The sequence below is a fragment of the Manacus vitellinus genome, unplaced genomic scaffold (assembly GCF_001715985.3).
Source record: "Manacus vitellinus isolate BGI_N305 unplaced genomic scaffold, ASM171598v3 scaffold_4_pilon, whole genome shotgun sequence".
In the NCBI taxonomy this organism is placed as follows: Eukaryota; Metazoa; Chordata; class Aves; order Passeriformes; family Pipridae; genus Manacus; species Manacus vitellinus.
In genome coordinates this window covers 63,268-87,479 of record NW_021940604.1, presented here as the reverse complement: position 1 = coordinate 87,479, position 24,212 = coordinate 63,268, and the positions used below count along the sequence as shown (strand labels likewise).

At 42.6% G+C, this 24,212-nt stretch overlaps 1 protein-coding gene and 1 pseudogene across 1 annotated transcript; one reads left to right on the top strand and one right to left on the bottom strand.

The window, feature by feature from the left end:
• Positions 1-249: 249 nt before the first annotated feature.
• LOC103757068 (solute carrier family 22 member 2) lies at positions 250-10,478 on the top strand. Its single transcript, XM_008923172.3, has 11 exons — positions 250-747; positions 2,666-2,769; positions 3,754-3,908; positions 6,043-6,211; positions 7,198-7,312; positions 7,410-7,516; positions 7,633-7,847; positions 8,103-8,211; positions 8,570-8,682; positions 9,746-9,845; positions 10,335-10,478. The coding sequence occupies exons 1-11, from the start codon at positions 337-339 to the stop codon at positions 10,393-10,395; spliced, it is 1,659 nt and encodes a 552-aa protein (XP_008921420.1). The 5' UTR covers positions 250-336; the 3' UTR covers positions 10,396-10,478.
• A 3,572-nt stretch (positions 10,479-14,050) lies between these two features.
• On the bottom strand, positions 14,051-22,538 carry LOC103757069 (annotated as a pseudogene).
• Between the last annotated feature and the right edge of the window lie 1,674 nt (positions 22,539-24,212).

Genomic DNA, 24,212 nt, shown 5'->3' with positions numbered 1-24,212 from the left:
AAAATGCCTATTATTTGAGGAGCTGACTAGCCTAATTAAAACAAAACAAAAAAAAAACACCTAAAGGGTTGTGGCTGTCAGGGACTTTTCTGGAGAAAAGGAACATATAAGTGCTCTGTTAGGGGTTAAATGCAAATTTTGCCTGGGTAAATTAAGGTCTGATTTCAAATGAAACCTAAAAAATAAAGCTTGCAACATGTAGTTTAATAATTTATGGAGTTAGTCTTGACTTTTGGTCAAATGTGTTTGTTACTTAAGTAGCTTTGCTGCCAACTAAATACATCAGTGCTGCAGAGAGGACATAGTTGAGGTTTTTGAGGTGGTTTTGATGCCAAAATGCCAACCCTAGATGACATTTTAGAGCACGTTGGAGAATTTGACAGGTTCCAGAAGCAAACCTTTTTTGTCCTATGTTTGCTTTCTGCTGCCTTCACCCCAGTGTATGTGGGTGTTGTCTTCTTTGGGTTCATCCCTGAGCACCGCTGCTACAGTCCTGGGGTAGCTGAGCTGAGCCAGCGGTGTGGCTGGAGTCTGGAGGAGCAGCTGAATCACACAGTTCCTGAGTGGGATGGCCGTGGGTCCAGTTACAACAGCCGCTGCAGGAGGTACGAGGCGGACTGGAACGCAACGGGTGTCAGCTGCACTGACCCTCTTGGCAGCCTGGTGGGCAATGGGAGCACTGTCCCCCTCGCTCCCTGCCTCGACGGCTGGGTCTACGACTCCCCAGGGAGCTCCCTCGTGACCGAGGTAAAGACAAATATGCCCCGTTTACCTTGTCCCCTCTGTTACAGGCAAGCCGAGGGTTGTGGGAAGGGGTCCGTGTAGCCTTGGCTGTGTTAAAATATTGCCTGCTTACCTGGAGAAAGGATTGTCTCTCGCTGTGAACTTGCGCCAGGGGCTTTGCAAGTCATCTGGTCTCTGTCCTTGCTCTGAAGTGTTGCCTTGGCTGCTCAGCTTGAGAGCAAAGCATATTTCAGCAAATAAATCCCCAGGTAGATAAAGTCCAGTTCTGAATGAAACTTCTGTCACATGAGAGGTCCAATTGGTGGAGGTGTGTAAACAGTGCAGCTTGCAGTGCTGCAAACAAAACTGGACAATGCAAAGGTCTTAATTTCTTCCCCCCACGTCACCCCCCCCCCCCTTTTTTTTTTTTTTTTTAATGAATAAAGTCTTTCAAAGTTTGTTTCAAATATGAATGAATGGCAGTCGAGGGGTGGGCAGGGGCGGGGGAAGGTAATGGCTTCCCTCAGTTAAACTGCTTAAGTCAGGAATAAACTGCAGAAAAGCTGATGGCTGTTTTGTGTTCTCAGAAGGGGTATGAATAAACTGAAAATGGTACTTAAGCTACTTGCTGTTCTTTAGCAGTTTAGGTGCTTTAACTTTAAAAATAAACCAGTAACTGGGATGACAAGCTTGATTTCATAATAGAAAGTTCCACCAAATTTTTAGGGATCATCGAGGTTAGGATTCTTTCCTTTATATGTCTAACACAAACAGAGGAGCAGGTAAATTCTGTGCTCTTTCAACTTTAGAATTTACAGTTTTGTGAGAGTTTGGAAGTAGATATAAGGTGGTGTACTGTAAGTGTATTTCTTTCAGCAAGATATGGGCTGTATGATATTAAAGTGAGGAAGTGAGGCACCTCAAATGAAGGGTGACCCAGGCTGCCTACACAGCACCAGCTCAGCAGGCACATCTTGCTGCAAAAGGCTTCACCAGGTGCTGGGGTCCGTATGACCCCACCATCATCTCATGAGATTGTTGGAAGCTAAAAGCTTGCAGTCTGTATAGGTTCATGCTCTCACATCAGTAGTCTTCCCTTTCCTGCTGAAGCGGGTAAAAGGCTAGGCCCATGTGCCACTTCTTTCACGGTATAACCAGACATGTCACATGCCTGTGTGGGCATTTCATCAATGAGTTTCTGGTTGTGACTGTTCCCATGAAAGCTCTCAGGCTCTGTTAAGTTGTCCTATTGCTCTGACAGCTAAGCAAGGGAAAGGGTAGTGCAGTGTAAGACTTGTTACTTTGACCAAAGGAAAAATTTGCATATGGAAGAATATTCTCATGGAAAGCCCCACAGAGCATCAAGAGAAGTATCTGGTTTTATGTTCAGGCGCATAGATTCAATTAAACCTAGTTACCAGCAGGATGAGAAGGGATCCTCAGTCATATTAAGAGAGGGTTTTGAAGTAACTTAGTAGCTTTTTAGTAGGTTTTATGTATATCTACAAGTAAGAATGACAAGTCAGACCAGACGGCAAATATATGTGGATACCCAGGCAGTATAAAGCTTGGTCCTGGATACAAAATACCTGCTTTCCAGATGCATACAAAAAGCTGTTTGAAAAGCCCAGTGTGATCATCGGATCCATGATGGTTTGATCAACAAAGGCCAACACAAGTTAGGGTGCCAATTTTGACAGGTAGTAGCTCGCCTATGTTCTTTCCAGCAAAGAGATGAGATGTGAATTTGAAATACCAGTAAGGGCTTGTTCCAGTTTTTAATGTTGGACACTTGGCACACAGAAATCCTACTAACTTAACTGACAAAACAGGCATTGACTCAGAAACAAGTTTAAATCTTTAAATGAAGTGAAGGAGACTTGTGGATGTGAGCCAGCTCCTCATTTCACTCTTTTGCCTCTGACTGTGGTTGCTCCTTTAGTTTGACCTGGTGTGTGAGGATTCCTGGAAGTTGGACCTCTTTCAGTCTTCTGTTAATGCTGGATTTTTTATTGGCTCCATAAACATTGGCTACATCGCAGACAGGTATGTGTGGGCTGACAGTAAAACCCTCTGACCTCCCTTATTGGTATTCAGCAGCCAAACTTAGATAAAGGTTGTGCAACTGATATACTCTCTGCTCTTCTCAAAATAAGGCCAGCCACCTGAATGTTTAGTCACAGTATGAGGAGCAATACCCTGCTTCTTAGGTTATACTTAGTGGTTGGCACAGATCTGCTCAGCGAGTCCTGCAAAGCCTGCAAGGACTATTTCAGTACCGTATACCCCAGACTTCCTACTGTGCCACATCAGAACCCTGGGTGTTGACCAAAGCCAGGAATTCCTGTTTGGGAGTTCCCACTTGATCTGTTACACTCTGTGTGGCTACAGCTTGGGAACATCTTGCTTCCTTTTGAGAAACTTAGAAATTGTGTGCACAGAGATTGCCAGATGGGTGCAGCAGCACTCACTGTGAAAAAGCAGAAATCTCTTTAGCTCCCTGTTCAGAGCCAGCAGTCAAACTCCCTAGCTCAGGCACCTGACGTTAAAGAGGAACAACTGTCAGTATCTGAAGGCCCATTTCCCTCCTTGTTCCCCTCTTGCCTAGGACTGTTAAAATAGCAGGCTCCCAGTTGCTCCAGCTGTGAAATACAGCCCCCTCACAAGGAGATCCCTAGATACTAGAGTTTTGAAGATTAAGATTGTGATATATAAACCCTTTATAAATCTAGTGCATGTGGTAATATCAGTCATAATATCAACTTATTTTTCACCCCCAATATAATATTTGTAAATATGGGACTATTCTTTCTTTTCTGAAAGTTTTTGTGGAATTGCAGAGCAACTGTCACAGGAACTTTTTGTAGATTAGAAAAGTAGATAAGTGAGTAATGAGCAAAGAATAAAAGCATGTCTCTATCCCTTGTATAGCAAAACTGGATCCCCCCCACCCCAAACTTCTTACTACTTTAAAATGCCTGTGCTTTCATTACTAGTGGTTTGCTTCATGTGTATTATTTTCCAATCTAGGTTTGGCCGTAAATTTTGCCTCTTAACCACAATTTTTGCAAACGTTGTCTGTGGAATCCTTCTGGTCTTTGTGCCCACCTACCTGTGGATAGTCATCATTCGGTTCATGCAAGGGCTGGTCAGCAAGGGCTGCTGGACTGCAGGCTACATCCTGGGTGAGTTCAGGATCTTCTCCCAGGCATAAGACTATCTGCAGAAGATAAAGGAGAAAGCTCAATCCAAAATACCTGAACAAAAACCATTTAAAAAATTCCTCCCATGGTGTTTTATCTCAAGGAGTTTTCTCCCTCTTTGACTTCTCAGGATATTTTCAAGCACTGTCATTAGAGAGAAACAATTGTAGCTTTCAAAGCTCAGTCAACTGGTGGTATATGAGGGCTGTTACCTTGAAATAGGCTTTTCCTCCGCTGTGGCACAGCTCACCTTTGCAGATCTGGGCACCTGGGCTCCTCTTCCTCCCATCACGCTCTGGCTGGGGAAGGTGATGGCCCCAGGCAGACTGCATCTGCTCCACACAGGATGATGACAGAGGAGACGGGAAGAGGGTGGGAAAAATTTAAGGCATTTTTATGGCACAACGAGCATTAAAGGCCAAACAGAGGCTTTGCAGCCTAAAAATAACTGAAGAACAGCTTGTACTTGCTGAGAAAGACAAAGTGTTTGTGTATCTGTGTATCCACTTGTCTGAATGGAGGCTAAACCATGAGAGGTGCCAACCTCTGTGGATGCCTCTCCCAGTGCCCTGCACCAATTGTGTCTGGTGGTGAAGCACCACTGTGTGGCCAGGTTGGATTTGGGGCCATCTCAGGACCATTTTCTGGTGCAGGGTAGAGAGCTCCATGTGACTTCTCTAATTTCTCTGGAATGGAGTTCAATCTCTTCTATAAAATAGCCAACACCAGGCAATCACTCAAGCAGCAGATTAAATATTTTCAATGCCGACTAATAGAGCCTTATCTGGGCTAGGACATCAGGTGGCTCTACCAAATAGCTCTGAGTGATGCAGTTCACTGTGATAGTGGTAGAAACTTAAATGTCAATGCCCTAAGCCTCCATTAAGTCTTTTAGTGGGGACATCTTACTTGTGTAGTTATATAGTGTCTGATATAAATAAAATTAAAGCACCTATCTCACAGTGCAGACTATCTTCTGCTAAGACGTGATTGCTCCTTCCAGTGCATTTCTAGATGCTTGCTTAAATCTAGATGCTCTTCAATCTTTTCTTGGCACAAGTGAAATCCTTATCATCTCTTCTGGGGAACTTTATGCCATTTCAGAGCACAAAGTCCCTTTCAGGACAATGACTTACCCTATCCTGACATTTTCCCTAGTTATATCTTGTTGATTCTGGATTCTCTTGAAACTCTCCCATAAAAAAGATATCACCCAGAATCAGCCCCAAAGCCCCCTTAGACTTGTATCCTTTCCCTAAGGGTAGCCGATACTGAATGCCCAGGGAACGGTACAAGGACAGAACAACCTTGTTATCCTGCTCTCCTGCTCTCACTTGTCTACACTTCAGCTGCCTTTGGCTCAGTCCTACTGAGCCTGAGGAGATATCTTTGTGCATTATTTGGCCAAGCAGTATTAGCTACTCTGTAATTCCAAAACCCAGCGCTTCCTTTAGCTGCTAAATAACTGCTGTTATTTTCCTGATCAGTTTGCTTTCTTGAAATCATACAACTGCACACAAAATATTGAGTGCACTTGTGCCTGCCTGCTGGAATAGTTACTTTTAACTCTGTATATCAACAAGACTTAACCTTTGGGTTTATGTTGTGATGTGGAGTTGCAAAGTGCAGATGAATTGTGATGCCATCCTGACCAAGGAGCTCTGTGCCATCCTGTGATACAGGCTTTTCTTGCATGCTTGGAGTGAGATGCAGGCTGAAAGATGGCCCTTTGGAAACAAAATATTCTGCTTTGTTATTGGGTTGGAGACATTATGTATGTTGGCATGAGATTTTACAATGAAATCCATCTGTGCACTTTGATGAATGCTTGATTTACTCAAAGATCTCCATGACAGAGGACAGTACTGAATGTCTTATGCCAGTATAAGACCAGGAGCAGTGTCTTCTTCTCTACTGAAGTTTGGGTGACAGAAAAGCAAACCTTCCTGTATAAGCATGAGGGGGTTTTGTCCAGAGACATTCTGGGAAGCCCATGATTACCAAGATGGTTTCTTCAAAGTGTTAATGTGGCATTGGTCTTCCCGTGTCCCCACATAGCAAGTTACTCCTGCTCTGAGTGGTTGTGGCATTCACCTGTCTTTGTGTGTGTTTGCAGTGACAGAAGTTGTCGGTCCAGATTACCGGAGGACGGTGGGCATCCTCTACCAGACGGCCTTCTCCGTTGGCCTCCTGGTCTTTGATGCCATCGCTTATGCCATCCCTCACTGGCGGTGGCTGCAGCTCACTGTCACCCTGCCGTCCTGCTTCTTCCTTCTCTACTACTGGTAAATGGGCTTGTGTTCTACCTCTGCCCACGACCCAAAAAAACAGCTTCTCATGCTTCCTGAGGCTTGATACTGAAAGACAGTTGGTATTCCTTTTTGGTTGTGCACACCTCTTGGTGCAAAGAAGAGGTTCACAGCAAAAAGGAGAGGGAAATATAGGACCCCTCAGCAACTGAGATCTTATTGAATCTTAGACTGTGCACCTCACCTGACCTGTGTTTAAAAGACAGATCAATTTGAAAAATACTAGGGGAAAAGTGAATTAATAAAATTTATTATTTTCTTTAAGCATTTAATAAAGGGAAAAAAGTGCCTTGGCATAATTTAGTGGACTCTACACTGAAAATATGGTTGAGATATTATCTGATGCTAACATAACTGTAACGTGTTGTTAACATATTATTTTAAGGAAAAAAATTTGCAGTCTTTTTGTGGTCCAACAAAAAAAAAAAAGCACGTGGGCTCACCTTAATTTTTATTTCTCCCCTCGCTTTTTAATTGATTTTTTTGATTTGAGTGCTTTAGATTTTAGAAATTGTCTGGATGTGTCTAGAGGTTAGGAATAGTAGAAAAAAAAATTTTACCTTCTTCCATATTTTTGAATTGGTAAGCCAGTTCTAGCTTGTTTGCTACTTCTTAACCTGTAATGCCAGAACTGAAAAATGGCTCCCTAAGAGGAGCCGTTTGTGGTGAATGGGATGGCTAAGATGATAGCACTACTCTCACTCAAAGCCCTTCCCTGATTTATCCTTAATAAACTCTTCTTTGATTAAAGCCGCTACCTCAACTGCTCCTCTTCTAATCTCAGCTGTGAGATATATTACTTTTCCTGACTGGGGAAGTGGGAAGTAACAAACAAAACCCACCCACATAAACAGAAAAGCCATCTGCCTCTCTTCAATCAAAGCACTCTCTCCAAAGTCTCCATACATGGAAGCACTATATGGGCTTTATGTTTTGGTGTATGTCATTCACTTGTGTTGTAGGTGCCTCCCAGAGTCTCCCAGGTGGCTGATATCTCAAGGAAAAAATGACAAAGCTATGAAAATTGTCAGTAATATGGCTAAAAAAAATCAGAAAAAGATGCCTTCCCATTTTGAGGTGAGCTCAGGGTTTGCTTGTGCATGTAAATAAGCATCACCTTCCATCAGTTCCTCCCAGCAGAAACCTAACGTCCTATGTACTGGCTCTTCCATAGGATATTAAATTTGAGGAGGAAGACTGTGGAAAGCAGAAACCTTCACTAATTGACCTTGTCAGGACACCACAGATGAGAAAAAACACACTCATTTTGATGTACAACTGGTAAGAATATAATGTGGGAGAGCTGTTTTTGAAGCTCTGGTTTGGAAAACTTCTTCAGGACGCTGATCTCTGTTCTCTGACTGACTAACAAATCCAGGATTTTCTTCTCTGCCCAGGTTCACAAGTTCTGTCCTCTACCAGGGGCTCATCATGCACATGGGAATAGCTGGTGGGAACATGTATCTGGATTTCCTCTATTCTGCACTTGTTGAGTTCCCAGCTGCCTTCATCATCCTTGTCACTATTGACCGTGTTGGGCGACGCTACCCCTGGGCTGTGTCAAACCTGGTGGCTGGGGCTGCCTGCCTTGTCACAGCCCTGATCCCTGAGGGTAAGTCACCTGAATGAAACCCTGTGGGGGATTTCCACCCTGTCATCCAGGTCCTCCATGCTGCTTAGTGAGGGTCCCTGTGCTCATGCAGTGCTAACTGTTTCCATTCCCTCACTTATGCAGGTGAAACAAGGTCTCTGAAAAACACCAACTGACATGGGATCAGAGGTCCCCCAAAATAACACTGTTGTATTAATTGACACCTGCTAAATGACTGGGATACTTTTAAATGTGTTGAATGCATTTCCTCTGCAGATATACATTGGTTAAAAGTGATTACTGCTTGCATCGGGAGAATGGGAATTACAATGGCTTTTGAAATGGTTTGCTTTGTAAACACTGAACTGTATCCAACATACATCAGGTAGGTTCATCCTCCCCTCAGTTGGCATTTGACCTGGAAACAGTTGAGGGTGATGCGTATGTTGTGTTTTATGATAAGTTATCCTCAAGTGTGTCAGAGCTACACAAGTACTGTTGATAGATGAAACACAATTAAAGTGCTTTAAAAAGGTACCTTAATAAAGAGAACAAATGTACTTTTAGACAGGGGAAAACACATGACTGAAATAAAGGGAAAAGTGGAGAAAACCGGGGTGGGTGAGGGATCTGAAATCTCACACAGTGCTTAGATTTGTCCTGCGTAAGGCTCAGAGTTGTGATCCATCCCCTTCCAACGGAAGTACTCTGATGCTAACATGATCCCTTTGCTACTGAACCAGGAATCTCGGGGTGATGGTTTGCTCCTCCTTGTGTGATGTTGGTGGAGTCATCGTCCCATTCATTGTCTACAGACTGGTGGAAGTCTGGCATGATCTGCCACTGATTGTCTTCAGTAAGTGCCACCTTACCTCCTTGCTGGCCTCTCCCAGGGTGCAGCAGTGGGACCCGAGTTTAAAAGGAGGGAAAAGCCACTGAGTCAGCTGCTGTAAGTTCAGCAGAAGCTCCTTGCTGTCTGTAAAGCCACAGCTTTCAGTTTATGACAACCTGGAGCTTGTTTATGCATTCATATCTCCTTTGCCCTTATTATTTCTTGCATTTTAAATGAAGTCAGAGGTGAATACAGGTTCGACACGTGGCAAAGAGCTGAGAAAAAAATTGAGATTAATATTTGATGGATTCAAAGCTGATGAATTACTGCACTTCTGTGAGATATATTGTCTCAGTCCAGGAGTCAAACTCTAGAATTTCACATAACTAAAGAACTGCCTATTCAATAGAATACAAGTATGGCTGTTATGCTTCACCTATTCCTACAGTCTGTTAACTGGCTATTCTCCAGCTATTTGGAAAGAAGCTGGTAAATAAATGCAAGATAAGTGCTTACAGACTAGTGACCTGAACTCTCAGTTCAGGGTCTGCAACACTTTTCCGAGTCTTTAGATCAGCACATTATTTATGGAAAAATGTATTGAATAAAAATATGCAGTTTTTAACAGACAGGGTGCTTAGTAGATTTAAAATATATATGTCAAATATGTACAAACTGGGTAAAAGAAATTATCAGTGGAGAAGTTAATCACATTGTTTAGGAGATAATATGTTCTGTGTGTATTTTCTAATCTTATGTGAATAGCATAGAAATAGAATATGTTTTCTGGCACACTCCTGCAATGGAAAGGGTTCTCTCCACTATAAATCCTTCCTCTAAAGACAGAAGGTTCGTCTGTCCAGTCTGAAGTGTCCTAGTTTGGTGCATAACTCAAAAGAGAACTTGTCTTTTTGCTGTCTCTATATGGCAGCCACATACTCTAGAAGTGGCATGGCAGTTTTGCATATAGAGGCTTGAGGTGCATATCTTGTATGAAGAAGATAAGAAAATGCCATTGACAAGTCCTTTCTGTCAGGCTGTAGTTGGTATATGTTTACAAGCTCTTTGTGTCTTGTTTGATTTGAAGCTGTTCTTGGTTTGATTGCGGGTGGATTGGTGTTGCTTTTGCCTGAAACTAAAGGAAGAGTTTTGCCTGAGACTGTGGAGGATGTTGAAAACTTTCACAGGTGAGCCATGAAGATGAACTCTTACCAGCTTTCACTTGAAATTGGGCAAAACCTCTGTTCAGAGGCCCTTGGGGAAGCCCAGGGGTTACTTGGCTACCTTATTTGTTTCCAAGAAGTTGATAGTTAATTTCGAGACTCTCACTGGACAGACTTTGGACTCCTTTTACCACATGTTCACCTAGGCATCTGAAAAAAAGTAGCCCAAGCCTCTACTGTCTTGCGAATAAAACTGCACTAGTCTCTCAAGTGTGGTGCAACTATAAACATTGTGTTTAAAGAAACCTTAATAGCAGAATAAAAAAAGGACAGTCTCTATAGCAGCTTCACATGTGGTGTGTGAAGCACCTGCATCTACTGAGAAGCCAGAACAAACCTAGAAGAACAGATAATTTTCTTGGGGCCAAGGCAGAGCAGGTGAAGAACTTGAAGTTAGGTGCTCACTAAACACCTTAATTCCTGGTTGATGTTCATGTCTTGTTATTCTTGCAGGCAAAGTGCTCCAAAGGCCAAAAAAATCTATCTCCATGTCAAAACAGCAGAACATGACTGAAGAAGGTGCAACTCTTGCTGGGTAGTATGCTTTAGGGCAGTAGCATGGAATGGTAAATTGGAATAAATACTCTCTGAAAAGTCTTTCCTCTGCCTCTTTTATTTTATTTTTTTTAATTTTTTTTTTAAATTTTTTTTTTTTATTTCTCTGCATATTCTTTATTTACAATGTTTAGGGTTTTCTGAGGGGATTGTCCCTATTGCTGCATAGTTGCTTCCCTCTCTATACACAAAGATAAATATATTTTATAGCTGGGAAATCTTTTACCAGCTCTGTGGACATCAACATGGGGAGAGATCTTAACTTGGGAATGGTGGGATCCATCCCTCCATGAAGTCTGCCTTTGTTTTTTCTTACAAAGGGGCAGCATAATATAACAGAGACTTATGTCTGTTGGCGAATCAAGGTAACTACAAACCTAGTTCACTCATGTTACAACTTGAAATAGATTTGCACAGACTTAAAAAAAAATTATTTTCTCCTATTTAATTGGCTATTTACAGGGATGGATAAGATGGGCATGGGGCAACTCCAGAGTGTGAAAAGGAGTGCATAGGTGAAAGACTCATAATATTTCATAAGGTAATAGCCTTATAAGTGTGCCCTACAGGGGCATTCCTTTGGAGTGAGCTGGGCTCAGTCCTGGGGACCTGCAGGACCCTGACCAGGGGTCCTGTGTCTCAGGGAACATCAGGGACAGCACTGGGTCTGCCAGGAAACACCCAGCAGCTTTCACAAATTTCGTAGTCCATCCCAGTGAGCAAATGTAACAGACTTGTGGTTGCAAAGCAAAATAAGCACAATGGTCCTGTGATTCCCCTTTGCTGTTTGTGTTGCTGGTCCCTGTCACTGCTGGGGAACACTGGTTTTCAATAAGGATACTGTGAGCAGGGAACAAGACACCTCTACCCTTAGATAGTCACCTGCAGGGACAAAGCTCCCATCTGAGCAAAGCATGCTGAACTCTAGCAGGCAGGGTGAAATTCTGCCAGGATTGCCTCCCAGTGTGGCAGTATGGTGACCTTGCCCTTGCTTTCAATTGACCTGAGCCTCAGTTAATGTTCAGTGTTGCTGTGAGGGCCTCAGAGGCAGGAAAGCATGTTGTCCAGTGAGGCAGAGCCATGACAAGGTTGCCCTGAGAAGCGTAGGGACCGATCAGGAATGACATGGCTTTGGCCCAGGCAGTTGCAAAACTAGTGTTTGCTTCAGGGACAGAGGGGAACAAGCTTGTTCTGAGAGGGGCAAGAGGGACAGTGGGGATGTAATTCTGTGTCCTACAGAGCTAGTTTCCTGCTGTGGTTGCAGAGATGTCTCTGCTCTGCAATAAAATAAATCTGTCAGAACAGCTGACTTAGAGTTCATTGATGCAAAACCTGTTGAAAACTCTGCAGAAAGAAAATGGAGGAGGCAGTAACAAGTCAAGCAAAGCAAATACTGAGATGAATAAATGAGTAACTACAAAAGCTGACTCTCGAGACCCTTACCCCATTGCATGGGTTTTATTTCCATGAGCACCACTACTGCCACAGTAGGAGCTACAACTGTGGCTGTTGTGTGCCTTTACTTTGCAGTCACCTACAAGTGATAATGGCATTTGCTTCTTGGTGGCACCTTAATGAGCACAAGAGCAAATGTGCTTCATTCATTTCCTTACTGGTGACCTTTGTCTATTTATGGATTGCTTCCTGGACTTGAAGTCTAAGAGATATGTAAAATCAGGTCCAGCTGCATATGGTTGCTCTCAAAATGTGGAGTGGCTTTGTGTTCTGAGTGGGTGGTAGGAGTTGATCTTTTCCAGGGCATGAGACAAGCTCACTTCCTGCCTCAGATAAAACAGTTTGCCAGCTTCCCTTCCTCTTAATTGCAGCTGAAGTTTGTCTGTTCCTGGGGCTGCTGGAGCATAACCAGCTCACTGGCAGGGCTGTCTCTGGAGCTTGGTAAGGAGCATTTCCCAAGGAAGGGCCTACCACCATCTGACTCTGGCAACCCAAGGAGCATGCAAACAGGGCAGTGTCCAGGTTAATGAAAGTGGGACTGGCCCTTTAAAAAGACCCTGTCCCTCACTTAAGTACTTAAACCTGGACTTTACAAGAGCTGTGCCTAAAGAGAACATAAAATCTCCATGTTTCAGAGTACCCTCGAACCCTTACTGGGTTTTGGAAAGAACTGCTGTTTTAGAGTTTCTGGCATTCTTTGTGGCATCATCTGATGGGCAGATGATCTTGTGGCCAGGGGCAGCCCTTTCTAAGCACTGTTCTTGTCCTTTGCTGTCGCTGTCAGCACCTAAATCCACATGCCAACATGCAAGTATAGCTGTTATTTGGACACTTCAGTGCTCCAATCCCATCCCTACTCTATGGCACTGTGTCATCCTATTAGTGTTCTAAAATATTAAGGAATTGGGCCTTTTCTCACAACTAGAACTGATCAGGATGCAAACTCAAATCCCAAGAATATATACAAGTTGATGAATATGATGTGAATCGCATGTTAAGTGCTTCCTAAGGGCTGTGGAGAGGACCCTTCAACCTTCAAAAAAACTACAGAACTGATTTTCCAGCATGTTATTGAGGGAGATCTACTTTAAAAGTCATATCCCTTTTTTTTGGCTCATCTTTCCCCCCTGCTTCGGTCCTTATTCCTTACAGCTGTTTGGGAGTTTGGCCATGCAAATAACCAAACTCAGGGCATTAAGAAAACATCAATATGCTTTAGTATGCAAGGCACAGTGTCCTGTTATTGTTCATGCTGCTCCCCAGGGTGTCCATGATGGGGCTTCCTCTGCCTACCCCATCACTGATCCCTAACGATGATGTAGTTGTTTGCAGCCCCCCCACGTCCTGAGGCTTTACTGCCTCCAGCTCCTCATCGCCTTCCTTTTCATTTTCCAGCTTGCCTAATATCCAGTCAAATTCTGGAATGCCAAATCTTAAAAGCTAGCCTGGGCTTAAAAAGTCTTTATTTTTGTACTTATTTCTCCGGAAGAAGAGGAGCAACCTAGGAGGGAAAAGGGGCTTCTATATTCTCTGGGCTCCTGAAGTGGGCAGTGATTGCTGCTGGATAGCAGGAGCTGTCTCACAAAGCTGATCTGCTGGGCATCAGGAGCCACAGAGCAACTGACGGCACCAGGATTTTTAGGAATATAGAGGAAATTATGACAGTAAATCAGCTACTGCCTACGTGCTTACTTTCATGCAGAATCAGGTGGAGCTTGGAACAGGTGATTTGGGCTCGTGACTTAATTCCTGCTTACTATAGAAATGAGCTATGAGTGAGCAGCCCAAAGGGATTTTTAGTTTTATAAGAAGTAGAAGAAAGTGTTCCCTCATGAATTTCCCACTCACGACATATGAGTTGCTGCTGCCAGATGCCCTGGAACACAAGAAGCGTTAATGTGTTCGGAAGGCAAATAGAAAAATATACAGGACAGTCTGTGAGGGAGTGAAGCAGAAATGTGAGCAGACAATGTCTGGCTTGGGAAGTCCCCAAGCCTCAGAGTGTTGGCAGCTGGGGGAGTGCAACAGCCCCAAGATACCAGAGTAGGACGGCTCATCCCCTGCATGTGGGGCTGAGGGCTGGGCTTGTTGTGGCTGCTCTCCTGGCCCCCTTCTGCCTCCCTGCCCCAACAGAGGCAGAACCAGGGTAAAATGGGCCATTACTTGGGGGCAACTTTGGAAGTCAGAGTGTGGAGATAAATAATTTTTTCTTTACTTCTCTCTTGCCTGTGGAATGAAAGGGGAAAAGGCAGGTAATGCACCTGGTGTCTAACAGTGTGATCCATCGAATAATCTGTATGCTTACATTCATTGAAAACTAGGTTTAACTGATATTACTGGCAATTGTTCAAATGAGGTTAGATTATTTTGAAGAGCAGCAGAATAAGGAGTAAATTGGAGACTTTCTGTGGCCTTGCTGCAGCAGTGCTGCTGTCTGGAAATCATATCACAATGGTACCTTTAGTAAGTTTGACTCTGGCATTTCCTACTGTAAAATCTCCTATTGTAGGTAGTTTCTAAAGTCACATCTGTGTGTGTGGTTGCATGTATGATTTTCCTAATGTTTCCTAAAGGCAAACTCTCCCTGTTCTACCCTGTGCTATGTTGCCATCTCTTTTTGGCCCGGCTAGGTCCTTTTTTTTCCACACCCAAGTTTCTACCAGGACAAGTATCTTTTGGCTTCACATGAGCTTCGGTAAATTCAAGTGACTCTTTCAGTATCTGTGGAGCTTTACCCTCACCCTGGGAGGTACTCCAGGAGGTGCAAGTTGTGCCAGAAGTCAAAAGCACTGAAATCACAGGACATTCACCTGCATTGCTCCACAAATTTAAAACCACATCTCAGCCAGGCTTTGTCCCTGTCAAGTGGGAGCATCTCTGGGGGCATCAGCAGTCCTCACACTAATCAGTGCTTTTCAGATGGCCCATGAAACCACCTTCCATGCCTTCTCTTAATGTCTGGCTCACGTGTAAGGTCTTTGCGGATTGCGGTCAGATCATACAAGAGAGCCCAGAGCCTGATATTACTATCAAGGAATGGGTCACACACCAACCGTCCACTGTGTGCAACAAAACCCCTTAGATCCCCAGAGATGTATAAAAAATGGGGCTTTTTTAGCAGATTTTGCAGATGTAAAGAGAGTTTCTCTGCCCTGAAGTTACTTAATGCCATACCTGTGCAGATTTTCAGCATCTTCAATAGTTTCAGGCAGAGCCTTTCCCTTCATTTCAGGTAGAAGCAAAACTAAGCCATTGTCTATTAGAACAATCACAGCTGCAAGCACAGAACAAGGATCACAAAGGCAATGCAATGGTCATGCCCATGTTTAAGTCCAAGTCACTAATTAATTCTCATTACGACATGTGTGCCCTAATGATAGAATAAGGACTCCTCGAAGTGGTAATAACACTTTTCATCTACATGATTCTTATTTTTCAGTTTAATTGCTGATATTTCTGAGGTGCGTCTCTGTGGCGTATTACTATAATACATAAATAACTTACACGGACCCGACTAGCTTCTTGGGGGGTGCACAGCCAAATCCATTTATTCAATTCAAACAACACCTTTTATCATCAGTTCAAAGTGACACGTGACTCTTGATCAACCACCAAGAGCATCTCACTGCCCATGTGCGTGGGAGTACTTAGTAACTACATTTCCCAGGGTGTTGTTCGGCACCTTTCCTGAAACCCAACTCTTACATCTCCCCCACTCTAAATATTTAAGATGAGTCACGGAAACAGTGCAACAACAGCGCATTTTAAACTTTGTAAACCTTCTTTAACAATTACCACTCCATCACCTTGGTCTTTCAACAAACTTACTTATTTGAACCTTTACCTGTAATCTTTGAGACTTGCTTGACATAAATTTGTACTTTCATTTCTTAAGGGTTTGTGTGTATTTGGGATAAACAACAACTTTATTAACCTGAGGGTTTTTGCACAACCGGGTAAAACATCGACTCTCACTTCTCCAAGGGCCTGCATGTAATTGGTAACCAGGACAAATTCAACTCCATTTCTGGAAAAGGGCCTTTAGAGAACCAGTGTTGTGATGTAAGTGTAATTTGTTCATGGCACATGAAGCATCTCCATTCACACACGTACATGTTCACACAGCTTCTCTCATTCATACAGAAGTGGCCACTTCATTCATACTCACCCATTCATACTTAGAATTTTTATTATGTTCCTAATTTTTAACTACACAGATTTATAAGTGGTTATTGGTTGCATGTTTTTCAATCTGTCACTTCTGGTAGTCATATCTGGCAACTGTACCTGTTTTGAAAATTTGAAAATGAATTAATATGAAGAGTATAAGGCTTAACAAACCTGTATCACGTCTTACCTGCTGTCTTCCCCCCCTTTTTTTTTGTTATAGAAAACCAATAGTTAATAAACTCAAAGATATACACACAAGTTATCATCACAATATGTTAACTTAAAACTCAGCAACTCCTGTAAAGAATTAGACTAAGTTATCATCACAATAACACAGTATATAAAACAAATTGTTATTATAATATGTTAACATAGCTCGAAACTTAGCATCCTTTGCAAGTCAAGTAACCAGTTTAAGTTGTCTGTGATTTCTAGAATGTAGTTAATTTTCAGCTTTTGTCCATCTATTTCTGTTAGCCGCTTTTTGCTTTTAATAACAAACTTAACAAACATGTTAATAACAATTTAAACAGGTGGCTAGCGTGGAAGAAACAGATGTAGAGGTTAGGTAAATATGCAGTTTCTCTGTAGCTTTTTGTTCAAGAATGGTCAGTTTTGAAGTAAAGCAATATAAGTCATTTTATGCTTTTAACTGTCCTTTAGTTCAGAGTTGAAGGTTGAGGTGATTTTTTAGCTGAAGCTTGAAGCAAAAGCAAAAAGTCATTTTATGCTTTTATCATCCTTTTACCTCAAGGTTGAAGGCTGTGTGTAACTCCATGTGTTGCATGTTTTAATGCTGTAAGGGCAGAAGGAATCAAATAATTGTTTATCATTCTCAATCTTCACATGAAATCCTATATAAGTCTTTATATAAATTATCAGGGAATCCTTTCACTTGCTGAAACAATTCGAAAACAATCTATAAACATTTTGAACATTATCTTAATAACAAAATCAAACCCTTTATCACGTTGCCACTTGCAAACACAAAGGCAAGCATTCAGTGGTTCCCATCATTCGTAGATATCACAGGAATCAGAAAAGTTTTCTTCATTCTCACTGAAAGCAGTTTGTCTTGTGTGCTCTAGCAGGTGTCTAGTGTTTTGGTTTTGTGGAGACAAACTCAAAAGGCAATTTTAAAGGTTTTAGACAACAAAGAAGATTTTCCTTCTCCCTCTCCTCGAGACAGGGGCAAAAAACAAAGAAAATTCACCTTCTGTGGCAATAATGTGAATACATTAATTAACAAGGCATGGAGATGCTTAAGAACCTTTTAAATACGTTATTTGAACTGAATTGTCTCAATAGCTGCTTCTATTGAGGTGCATTTTAGAGCTTAACAACTTTCACTACCTTAACAAGCTTAACAATTTAAGCAGAGTTACTGGAGAACTAATGAAACTTAGAAACAAAACCTTAAAGTTTCAGTGTTCTTACCAAAAGTTTCAAGAAACACTTTGGGGTTTTACATACAAGGTTTTTATGTAACATTTTGTGTGTTTGTTCTTGTACCCTCTGCGAACTCATAGTTGCATGGCACTGTTATGTCTGTAGTTTTAGTCTACTTATATTCCATAAAACAAAAGGAAAGACTTTTCATTCAGTGACCCTTGAGTGTCAGATTGCTTTGAGACTATGGTCTTGGAGTGAACGCTTAACTGAACCAAAGACAAATGTCTGCCACCATGGTTGTTTGACATCATACATTCATGGCAGCAGCACTGTTGATGGCAGAAAGGACTTACTGCATACAGATGGTATTTAAGTGTGTGCATGTGCCTATACATTTTTCCTTTTTAGAAACAGAAAGCACGTGGATTTTTGGATGAAACCCCTGATTTGTTCATTCAAATCCAAACTTTTGGCCAGATAAAAATTGTGGACTTAATGAGGCATGCTCTTTGACCTAGTACCTGCAGACTTACAATCTGATTTGATGCTATTTTGGAAATTTAGTTGCCCCATTTCTCAAGCCTCTCATTAGTAGGTATAAATGCTGTGTTAATTGCATTAAAAATAATTATAATCAATTATTAAAAAAACTCCCTTCTGACAGTAGCTCAAGTACTATTCAAGAAATCATTATTACTTTTTGATGTGTATCAAGGACCCCAAACACAGAAACATTACAACGTGTTGAAGGTAGTCCCTTCCTCTTAGGTGATTCAGCGTAAACCTTTGGGCAGAGGAAAAACACCAGATCTCATTCAATATCATCTTGGAAATCCTACATGTAGAGCTATAGCCAATCCCTACGGAGAAACATCAGCTCTCAGCTACAGTCCCCTGGTTTTATTGGAATGGTGTGGCATTGCTGGCAGCTGCAAGACCAGGCACTTACCAATAGTAGGGAAGGAAAAAAAAATTGGGCAGCGTGACCGCAAGCTGGAGCCACCTCCAATGTGGAAGTGCATAAGCCAGGGCGTGAAGATGAGGAGTCCCAGGCTGAAGGCAAGCTGGTAAGTGATGCCCACTGCCCTGCGGTAGTCTGAGCCAACAAGTTCTGCAACTGCAAAGACAAGTCATATGAGCAGAAATAGATTGGTTTGGAGAGCCAAGGGAACATAACTCTTGCCAACTGAGACCCCGTGTAGCCCCTGTGCTCAGCTGTGCCCTTGTGTCATGGCACACTGGCCTGGGTTTGGATGGGAAAGCAGAGCTGGTCTTGGTCCCTGGTGTAAGTCACAGGGCAAATCCCGACTCTTACTCCTCCACCAGTCAGCTGGGGACTTCACCCCTGCCTTCCAGAGTGTCAGGCCCTCACCCAGCAACACAGGGTAAAGGTTGTTTTTCCTCTATGCACTTCTTCAATCTAAGAATCAAATGGCAAAATAAAACAGACAGATGTCACTCTCTTGCCTCCATCTCCCTCCTCCCACACAGCTAGGGAGCCTCTCTACCCACCAAGCATGTGATGCAGGGCAGCAAAAATCCTTCTGGCACCAAGGCTGTAAAACACAAGTGTTACCTTTCACAGCACCACTGGCTGCCTTTCCCAGGAAGGTGCCATACATCTTCACAGTATTTTCAAGTTGTTCTTGGCTCTAGACCTTGCCCTTCATTTTGACGTGTGCTCTCCAGCTACGAACATTCCCTAGTTTTCAGAGCTGCCTCTTAATTATTCAATTTATGTCTATGAGCTGGTGCAAGCTTGGGTCATAAGCACCTGCATTTAAGCAGAGAGGTGCTGTTTGGCAATGAATAGCACAGTGTCACTGTCTGCTCTTGTAATATACAGTGCTTTGAAAATCAGATGGCACCAGCAGGGGTCAGCCCTGCTGCTAAAGAGAGGGTTCCTGCCCAGAAGGTGTAATTGCAAACTGCTGTAACTGAGGATGTAGCCTGTCAGTCAGCCCCCCTTGCTGACCAGTCCCTGTATCAGGCATAAGATCACTGTCCAGGTGTAGCTTGGTGCAAAGGCCATCAGAACTCCCAAAACCACGTTGATGAGGACTGTGACCAGAAGGCAGAGTTTGCAGCCAAACCTGCAGAGGGAAAGAAGAGAAGAACAAGGCTCAGCCCTGGTAGGATAGGGTTTGAAGAGGCTAGAGAGGGTCCCTGTCCCCCTTTTCTCTGTTCATTTTGAGTAGGACTCCATATCTGCTCTTCCTTTTGCGACATTTTCCATCTCAGTGGAAGCTCACAGGACTCACCTGTCTTGTCTGCAGGTCATTGCTTACGTCTGGTTAATGATTTAGCTAATGAGTTCAAGAATGCTCTGATATGGCTCCTCAGCCCATGTTTCAAAGCTGTAATAGCTTTTTATGGGGATCTTGTTTGCTAACTGTGATCTTTACATATTTTATCAACCTTGGCTGCGTATTGAGCTCTTGAATAGAGTTTTGTACATCCCTGTTATTTGTCATTCCCTGTATCACTGTGACTCACTGATAGAAATAGGCAGTTTCCAAAAGAAACAAGCTTACTGGAACACTGGAAAGGCATTTGTTTTCTAGCTGGTAGAGATATATATTCAGTTAAAAGTATGAATTATGAAAGCCATTAAATTACTAAATACCCACTAACAAAAATAGCATGATAATAAATGCCAGCCAAAATAAATATCTCTTGTTCTCCACAGTAATATTAACTGATTTATGACCATCTGGATACTGTTAAAATTAATGTCAAACAAATTTATCGCAAAGATTAACAAATAGTTTTGGTGCAGGAGATAAAATTTCATCTCGGACTCTGAGCTTGCATTGCAGTTTGTAGCTGTGAGAGAAAATAAAATCCCTTCACTTGTGAATGTGCAAATTCCCCAGGGCCATATAATGGAGCAGCACCATTGCATTTCCATGGATTCCTGAGTCACAACTTTAAAAGCAGGTCCTTAGAAACTCCCATCCACCCCTTTGTAAGTGACACGTAGACCTTTTGAATCAGGTTTTGACTGCATTAATTTTCTCTTCAAATCATGAATGTTGTTCAACAACATGCAGAAAGCAGATAGCCAGAGGAAACAGTTAATCTCATACCTGGCTACATACTGCCTACCTGTCTGCTATGTAGCCAACACTCATGGAGCCAATAAAAACCACAGCATTCACACATGACTGGAAGAGGTCCAGCTTCCAGGATTCCTCACACACCAGATTAAACTGCAAGGGCAACCACAGTTAGAAGCACAGGAACATTCCCCACAAAGCATGGCTCTTTGAGGAGGAAGGAAGCCAATGACACCAATGAGTAAACAGACTCCAGAAAAGAAATCTAACCTCTTAAACTGACATCTGCAATAGATCTTGTCCAGATTTTCTCAAACCTTGTGAAAAAGGTTACACCCTGAAAAATGATTGCATAATGACACATAAGGAGAGCAAGAAAGGGAGAGAAACTTCCAACAAACAAATAAATAAGTTCAGAAAAATCTTCTCTTCTCATCCCCACCCATCTGCTTGAAATTTGGAGGACACTTGTAGCATTATTTCCTTCTCAGATGCCAAGGTCTGTCTCAAACCATGCATAACCTTGCTGCATAAAAGCAGTGCTTGCGAGAAACGGAGGTGCTACTATGAGATCTGCTGGGGTGGAGCCATGAGATGCCTGTCTCACATCTCATTAGCACTGTCAAAAGTAGATTTTGGCTGACTTTTCTCTGCAGTAAATGAACACTTGGGAACCTGCTTTTCGTTTACAATTAAGAGGTTACCGCTGTGCACCAAGTGAAGGGAGGAGGACAAACTGGTAATAGCTTCTCTACAGCTGGAAATATTCACCCGAGTGTGGTTAGACTTCAGCCCAGAAAGAAGCATGTATGTCGTTTTCTAACACAGACAAGTTTGCAGGGGCCATACCAAACAGCTCAGCTCTGTTTCCCTGGTGTGGAGAACAGCTGGAGTGCTTTTTTCTGCCTCAGCCCATCTGTCCCAAGGGAAAATGAGGTGGACTTGCTTTGTAACAATGACGATAGTGAAGCAAGGAAATATGAATACCCTGCCCAAAGAAGCTGTGAAGTATTCAACATTGCACTTTTTAAAGAACAAGTTACAGAAACATCTGTTAGGCATGGTTCAGATATAGCTAATACAGATTTGGGACTGGTAGAGAACTAGGAGAGATCTGTTTTGAGGTCCTTCCTATGCTTCAGGTCTCTACATGGCTTTTAGACTGTTGGTATTGGTTTGCACAGTTTTTCATATTTTAGGTTATCTGGTTTAGATACTGCAAGTTGAGAGAAAAGAACCCTGCTGTTGCTAAAGCATTCTCTGCTTCTTATTCATTTTAAGTGAGTATCTGTTTGGATTATCACACAAATGTGCAGTTTAGGCTATGGGGTGCTACCCTCAGTTTGCTGATGGAAATAATGAATTATGAGAATAGCCATTGATGAAAGGCTTAATTGATGAGAAGATGGCAGTATTATGCTCCCCAAAAAAGCAATAATTTCCCATTATTTCTGTATATAAATCTTTGCTCCAAGTGCCTACCAAGTTCTGGTATTCACTACTTATTAGCAGTAAGACTCAGACTGTACACCAAAAGCAAACTTTACTAATCCAGCCTCTTCTAGCTTTAAGCTGTGCAGACAAGAGTGAATTTTCAGAACAAGCTATGTCTTACCTTGGTCACAAGAGAGCTCCCTGGGAAGTTGTAAACCCAGCCATCCCAGCAGAGACCAAGGAGAACAGTGCTCACATTGCTCACAAGACTGCTGGGGGGTTCGGTGCAGCTGATGCCTGTTGCATTCCAGTCCACCTTGTACCTCCTGCAGTGGCTGTTGTAACTGGACCCATGGCCATCCCACTTGGGGACTGTGTGATTCAGCTGCTTCTCCAGACTCCAGCCACACCGCTGGCTCAGCTCAGCCACCCTGGGGCTGTGGCGATGGTGCTCAGGGATGAAACCCAGGAAAAAAATCCCCACGTAAATAAGAAAAAAGGTAGCAGAAAGTAGGCATAAAACAAAGAGGGTTTTTTTCTGGAAGAAGTCAAATTCTCCTACCTGCTCTAAAAAGTAATTCAGGGTTGGCATCTTTGTATGTAACGACTCATTAAAATATCTACCTCTGTTGCTTTCCAGGGCTTTGGCCTTCACTGCATGTTTAAATAACAAATGAAGTGTTTGCCCAAAACTCACAAACAAACTAATAATTAACTTTGTCAATTGTCAAACCATGCATTGCAGCCTTTGTTTCTCAAATGCCATTTCTAAACACATTCCGGCTCTTTTCTTTTGCCTCTGTTGTTAATTTGTTTTATATCTGACATACTTGAAATAAAAGATCTGATATCTTAAATTATGGCCATCTCTGTCACTGAGAGTTCATCAGTGCACAGTAAAGGGTAGGTGGTAATACCGCTGTCCAGTATTTTCAGAGGCCGTAAATATTATAAAAACAATATGGTTCTCTTCCTCATATATGTAAATATGTACAACTGAAAAACCTCATCCTCAAAATTACGGTGGACATAGATCACTGCTTGCATGCTGCTTTGTGGACATAGAAGAAGACAACACAGAAAAAACATAACAGGGCAGATTTCTTTTAGGCACTTAATGGCTAAAGAACAGTGTTGTGCCTCAAATAGGAAGCAGACCAGCCACTGCAGTACGAGTTGGGACTTCTAAGTCAGAGGTGACCAAATCGAACTTACAGGGCTTCACAGGCAGCTGTCCCTCACTCAGGGAGCCTAGAGTGGCCCTGAGACCTGTGACCAGCCTTTGTATGCCCATCCTGCCCTCTGCCTCCTGCTCTGCACCCTGGGGGACAGAGGGCTGAGGCTGCTGCAAGCTACAGCCCTGTCTCACGAACATTTTACAGCTATTTAACGTGAATTTATTAGACAATGCTAATATGTAAATGTGTCGTTAAGCAATGGAGACATCCTCAGCCTCCTTTATTGAGGGGTATGATTCATGTTCCTATAGCTGTGGTTGCATAAGGTCCATTCATGTTGTTCCCCATTCCCTGCAATGATGGAGGACTACAAGAGGTTCAGTGCAGGTGAACAACAAAAGTGTGGATTTAAACAAAAAACATCGATGGGCAAAGAATTATGCCTGCAAATTTTCTGACATCTTTCTGCCATCTGCAAATCTTTCTAAGACAGACTAACAACTTTGTGTCTCGGTTAGTGCTTCTGAAGGGAACCTCTGAGTAGGCTGCTGTCCCTGAGTTAATTTTTCCGAGGAGCACTCAGTGACCTCTCTGAGTTTTATGAAGTACAAAACTAAATGATGAGGAAAACAGAGGTGATAAGTAATGTGATATTTTAAAGGGCTATTAATAACAAGTGCTGTTGACCAGCATACCTAGGAAATGTCATGAATCACAAACGGGACTGCTACTTTGCAATAAACATCTTTTGCAGCTAAGAGAAGACCAGATCTTTGACCGTGTACAACTGAACAGTTTACCTATCTCTGTTCAGGTCTGATTTACATCAGAAGCAGAGAACAGACTACTTCTCCTGTTAAAGAGCGCTCTGCGGTGGCAGCTTTTAAACCTTGCACCCACCTGCACACAGATTACTCAGCAGTGCACATATGTGATGCTGTGGTTATCAGCTAAAGCCTGTGTTAGCCAAAACTGAATTAAACGCAAGAAGAAGTGCATAAAATCTGAAAATCTGCTTTACTCCCTTTCCTGATTTTGTCTACTGTAGTTTCATGCTGGGGAAAGTCAGAAGAGAGAATTCTGCAAGT